The sequence below is a fragment of the Xenopus laevis genome, chromosome 5L (assembly GCF_017654675.1).
Source record: "Xenopus laevis strain J_2021 chromosome 5L, Xenopus_laevis_v10.1, whole genome shotgun sequence".
In the NCBI taxonomy this organism is placed as follows: domain Eukaryota; kingdom Metazoa; phylum Chordata; class Amphibia; order Anura; family Pipidae; genus Xenopus; species Xenopus laevis.
Window position 1 is genome coordinate 81,593,480 of NC_054379.1, and position 6,445 is coordinate 81,599,924.

At 39.9% G+C, this 6,445-nt stretch overlaps 1 protein-coding gene across 3 annotated transcripts in view; it reads left to right on the plus strand.

Annotated features, from left to right (window-relative positions):
* sesn1.L (sestrin 1 L homeolog) overlaps nt 1-1,592 on the plus strand; it is a 136,777-nt gene extending 135,185 nt beyond the window's left edge. For 2 of the 3 annotated variants that reach the window (XM_041562073.1, XM_041562074.1), the window contains exon 11: nt 374-1,592. In XM_041562073.1, coding sequence (XP_041418007.1) covers nt 374-460 — 87 coding nt within the window. In that variant the 3' untranslated portion in view covers nt 461-1,592. 3 annotated transcript variants of the gene reach the window in all.
* The last annotated feature ends 4,853 nt before the right edge of the window (nt 1,593-6,445 follow it).

A 6,445-nucleotide genomic window follows, 5' to 3' on the forward strand; every position in this document is an offset into this window, starting at 1 on the left:
TTGTGGCATCTAATTTTATTATTATTGTTATTCCCAGCACCAGTGGAGCTTACAGTCTAAGGCCCTTATCAAACACATACACACTGCTCTTTCCACAAATTGTTCTTCATTCACATCACTCTGTGTCCCCAGAGTATATTCTTTATAGAAATATAGTTTTTCGGTTGTTTTATTTACACCACCTGAACCTTCATTTAAAGATTATGGATCCTAAAAGCAAACACTTATTTTTGCTCAGATGGCCATATACTATAATGTACCTTTTGGTCATTGGTGTTTGCACTGATGCCTTTCCTTTTCTGCTTAAATTTGTATTTTTTCCCCCAAAACTGATGTGGAGAGAGTGCTAAATTTTGTTCCTTGTTTTCCGTAGGTACATGTAAATTTGCTTCTTATGGAAGCGAGGATGCAGGGAGAACTGCTTTATGCTCTGAGAGCAATTACTCGATATATGACCTGATTTCCTCTACTGACTGAAGGAAAAAAGAAAAAAAAAACTACAAAAAACAAAAGAATGTTGAAATGGCAAAATCTCCCGGCTCGCTCGGAAGACTATGGCAGCTGCCTTTTCCCGAAATCCTTTGTGCCATATTTCTCATCATATCAACTGTTGGCTTACTACCACCACCTACTTGTAGTGAACTTGAAGTTGAATGTGTGAAGAAGAGATGCCAAGTTTTGGCCTTGTGTCTCGGACACATATGCTTGAACTTTGCTTTATAAGATAGCAGATGTTAACTGTATATCAGGATGTGGTTACAATGGTTCTATGAAAGACATTTCAAGAGGATGGACTGGGATATCTCTGCCTATTTTCCCTTTAGGTGCACACAGAAATGAGATTACGATGGCACTGCTATTTCAGTGATGGACTTTAGATGAGTAGAAGAAACAGTGAGGTGCAGGCAGCTGAATTAAGCTAAACGTGAACACATTGCTACAGTCTGAGCCTAGTTAAAGAGACTTACAGAATACATTTGTGCATGCTCTGAAGCTAGCCCTATTATATGGCAACATACTTCCTTGCATACTTCCCAGGTTCCATCTTGCTCTTTGGCTATGTGTTTAGTTATAAGAAGCTGTGAGGTTTTTTTTTTTAGTTTTTTTCATAATGTTTGAAACTTAAGTTGTCTTCCTAAAAATTGTACATTAGTTTTTTGAGTCTTTAGTAGGTATGTTCTATACTATAAAACGACTACAGGGAATGTAGAATACCTCTTGGTTATGGGGTGCACACTTTGTAACAGTTCCAATCTTTCTTTCAAGCTGCTACTCTGTTACTAGCAGTTAACGTTGGGAACAAAGGAACGCAGGCAGAAAAACCAGCTCGTGAGTGCACAATTTATTTGACACACAACTCAGAAAAAAAAAGTCTTTTATTTCTCTTTCTTTCTTAACATCCAGTTCCAGGTCTGATGTTTAGATGCTGACTTTGAGGGAGGCAAAATAAAAACCGTTTAAAAAGGATGAACCCCATTGTGTTCTGAAAATATCAACATGAATATGCTATGAAAACTTAGTTGTTTTTTTGTTTTTTTTCAAAGTCTGTCAGTATTATTGACAATTTTTTTTAAATAAAACATGAGAAACCATATTCCATCTCTGTTTGGTCCTTAGCAAATGGTGTGAAAGAAATTCAGCATAGCCACTATACTTAATTAAATATACAGCAGATGCCATGTCTGTGGGGAGCCTGGATGGTTCAACCTCCATCTGCTCCTCAGCTCTAAACACAGAATGGGGGGGTACTTTGTGATCTTGGGAAACTCTGGCATGTGCCACACGGCTGTCCTATAGGGGAGTACAGTAGTACACTTGTTTTCTGTAGGAGGAGCCTCCGCTGAGATGTCGTTTTCACTATTGATCATTCCAAATGTGCCTCAGAAATGACCAACATAATCTGTAGTGCTTTAGAGATCATACAACATTCACACATAGGGGCAAATTCCCTAACCGGCGAAAATTCGGCAGCGACGGTTTTGCAGCCATCGCAACATTTCGCCAGGCGCAAATTCACTAGGACAACGCTAATTCACTAAAGTGCGAAGTTGCGTCCAGGGAGTCGAACGCTGGTGTTATATCGGCAATCAAAGCAAAGTTGCGCTAGCGTTACCTAACTTGTATACCGTAGGAAATGATAAAGTTACATGAACGTATATGTTGAAACAAATACATTACACTACACAAGTCCAGGGAACCATAATAAATAAAATAGAGTTGTTATAATGCCCTACACATGAGGCCACTGTATAATTTATGTTCCATATGTTAGAAAATGTATGGGGGAACCAGCGTTTTATGCCACTAAGGGTAAGGCCACACGAGGAGATTCAGGGAGATTTTGTCGCCTGGCTACTAATTGCCTCGTCTTTTGGGCAACTATCTCCCTGAACTGCCTCAGCGTTTTTCCCCATAGGCTAAAATGAAAAGTTGCCTGCGTTAATGCACACACGGCGATGCGTTTTCAATAGTTGCCCAAAGTTGCCTCAGTGAGGCAATTTCAGGCAACTATTGAAAACGCATTGCCGTGTGTGCATTAACGCAGGCAACTTTTCATTGTAGGCTATGGGGAAAAATGCTGAGGCAGTTCAGGGAGATAGTTGCTCAAAAGACGAGGCGATTAGTAGCCAGACGACAAAATCTCTCCGAATCTCCTCGTGTGGCCTTACCCTAAAAGTTGAGGAAGTCCTATGCACTCCATTGCACTTCACCTGGTCTCACTTCATCTGTTTTGACTTTTCAGCAGGATTTGGATTCGGCTGAATGCATGTACCTGGCAGAACCGAATCCTTAAAATCATGTGACTTTTTGTCAAATACAAAAAGTTTTAACTGTGCGCTGTACACACAGTTCTCGTTTACCCTTCCTCCCCTTATTCGGATATGTAAATTAGGATTCAGTTCAGTATTCACTTCACAAAGGATTTGGCCGAATCCCAAAATAGCGGATTCCGTGTATCCCTAATATTAATGCATTCGAATTTTATTGGCTCACTAAGTGGGATCTGCACATTTCATGATATGGTTTGCCACAAATGACCTACCCATAGAGAAAACCAGTCCTGAGTGTGGCCAGCTTGGTAATGGGCATTACATTCTTAGTTGTTTCCTATATTTATTGGCAATTATGTTGCAACTTCTTTCCTGTCCAAAAATATATCTGCAAATCAGCAGGTCATTAGGCTTCACATGCTTGAGAACAACCTAAATCGCAAGAAGAAAGATTAAGGGGTTTCAGCATGGGTGGATAAAGGGGACACTATCCTTAAAGTAAATTATTATTTGTGTCAGAAAACTCTTTATAATGCTCATTAGAGTATAGTGCTGACATCTATTTAAGAGAAAAAGACAATTTTTACCTTTACAACATGTTCAGTAAGTAAATACACTTCTCCATTGAAATTCCGGATGCACCAGATCCACCATTTTAGTATTCAGACTAAGAACCCTGCATAAAAAGACTTGGATCTGGTGCATCCCTAATTTAAATATTATTGGCACTGTAGTTTCATCCGCAAAAATGCAGTGTTTTTAATATATCTCATTGCACTCAATGGATCTTTAGCTCCCCAGTTTCTGCCAGCCAGTCATGGTCCCCCCATTTCTGAGTAACCCCAGTCAGTAACATCACATACAGCACAAGGGCAATGATCATGTCTCCCTCCTTTGTTTTATCTTTGTATGTCAATTTTACCAATTTGCCGTATTGTCTCAGCCATTCGGATCAGATGCAAATAATAAAAATGTTGAGTAGAGATGTATACCTTCCATTTCTGAGTTCTGCATATTATGGCATTCCTCTATAAATCAAGAAGACCCCATAACTTTGCTCCAACACCAATTGGTCATTCTTCTATAGCAGGGATCCCCAACCTTTTGAACCTGTGAGCATTGCTAGCATGAAAAATGTTCCTGGGGTGCCAAATATGGGCTGTGATTGGCCATTTAGCCCCTATGGGGATTACTGCTTTATTGGAACTATCTTACACATCTACAGGGTCAGCGACCCCTTGGTTTGTAACACTCTGTTGCAAGGGAGCCCTGTGATTTATTACAGCTCTTGCGTGGTTTGGTAGAGCTTCCAAACCCATATAAAATGATGAGTGCGGATACAAACATTGCACTCTATTTTTTTCTGTGGAGTCACAAGCTTTTGTCAAATGCTGCAGTTTCACTTTTCAGCAAAGTTGCCTCTAGCAAGAGGAAGTATGTGGGTCTTGGGGTTGTTCAGGGGATAATGGAAAGAAAAACAAGGATGTTTATTCTAAAAAAATATTTTTGGAGTAGTTGTCTAACTAGCAGTTCAAGTTTGATGACAACAAGCAATGAGGGCACAAAGTATCATGCTTTACCCACAATGCAAATGTTTGCCCAGTATCCCAGCATGATTGGGTTTGTGTAAATAATTTAATAGTCAATATGTGCTTATGTTGCACCTGTTTGCTAAATCTTGTTGTAGTTGTTTCAGCACAAGTAGGAGAGCCTATAGGAACAATACACAAAGGAAACCCTCAAATGATGGCCTGCTTGAAGCGGGTACACTGTACATCACAGGGCTCCCTTGCACCAGAGGGTGCGACACCTTGGGGCATATTTATCAAAGAGTGAAGTTAGAGATCACCACAGCCCACTAGAGTGAAATACCGCCTCTCTCCATTCATTTCTATGGGATTTTTAAAAGCGTATTTATCCATGGGTGAAAGTGAAAGTTCATTCTTTGATAAATAAACCTTTAAAAATCCCATAGAAATGAACGGAGAGTGGCAGAATTCCACTCGAGTGGACTGTGGTGATCTCACTCTTAGATGAATTGGACACAAGGGGGTATATTTATCAAAGCAGCAGACACAACTGGAATTTTGGCACACTAAACTGCTACTACTTGTAAAAACATTTTAGAATAGCAGGAAATGGGCGGAATTATGTATGCACTCAGGTTTTATTATTAAATCAAAATACCATGATTTGCCACATTTGTTTATGCCCCTGCCCCAATATCTCTGCAATGCCACACATTTCCTATTCAAGTAAATAGGAGCTGCAGAATGGTCAGGGTGCTTTTCAGCTGCCTCGGATAAGTTGGCTGTAAAGTGCTGCAATTGCTATTGGCTTAACTGTCTGTTCAATCAGGATTGTTTTCATTAGTTCCAAGAGTTTGCAATGTCAATACCAGAACAGGTGTATAAGAACACGGGTTCCTATACACCTGTTCTGGTATTGACATTGCAATCTTGTATTTCTGACCCAGCCTTGGGTAATATAATATGTATAATATGAGAAAGAGCTAACAGCCCCATTTAAGAATATAAAGATATAGGAACCGGGTGGGTGGTTTGGGACTTGGGCTGACTCCTGAAAAAGGATTGTTTCATGTTTTCAACAGTGGAATCATTCAAAACCTCAAATGTGCTTCTTTTTTTTGGAAGACACCAAGTGATGAAGGTAAAGAATAAAAGGTGCATGTGTCATCCGGTTAAGAGTTTACAATGTTAAGCACAATTATATACAGTACCAAGGGAAAAAATGACCACAATTAGATGGCGTATTTACATAGTCAAATGTGTTAATATATAAGTGCCATGGTGGTTTAGGGGAGGAGGATAGCACCTGTCTTATATAAGATTGTATATAAGTACAGACATGGGACCTGATATCCAGAATGCTCTAGACCTGGGCTGTTCCAGATAATGGATCTTTCTGTAATTTGTATCTTCATACCTTAAGTCTACTAGAAAATCGTAATAAACCCAATAGGCTGGTTTTCTCCAATAAGGATTAATTATATCTTAGTTGGGATCAAGTACAAGCTACTGTTTTATTATTATTTTTTTTTTGCTCAAAGAAGATTTTATTGAAACAAAGTCATTACAGCAATGTTATAGGGTTACATCAATCAGAACAATGTACAAGATACAGACCAATGCGTACTGACAGCAACAATGGCAATTAAAACAGAGGTAGTACACCGAGAGAGCTCCCACACACCCGTCCCCCACTCAGGAAACTAACTCCATGACTCCATATTATCCCGTGCCAATTTCAAGTGACTCAACGTGGCTAGACCAGTGTCTCCATATTTGAATGTATTTGAGCATTTGACCCCTCTTTTCCAACACCACTCGTTCAAGAGCAGCCAAGTCTGCCATAGCTAGGTGCCATTCTCTAAATGTTGGAGGGGTGAGGTCTTTCCAGTGTAGAGTTAATAAGCGTCTTGCCTGAAATAGCGCTTTAACAAGAAAAAGCCTGGTATGGAAGTCCAATGTTTCAGTGAGATCAATATTTAACATACAATTTCTAGCATCTCCCGCCCCCCAATCAGGTACCATTGAGGACAGACAAAGAATAATTTCTTTCCAGTATACCTGGACCCTGGGGCACGCCCAAAGTGTGTGGAGCAAAGTAGTAGCAGGTTCCAAGTCACATCTGGGGCACATGGGAGAGGGCAA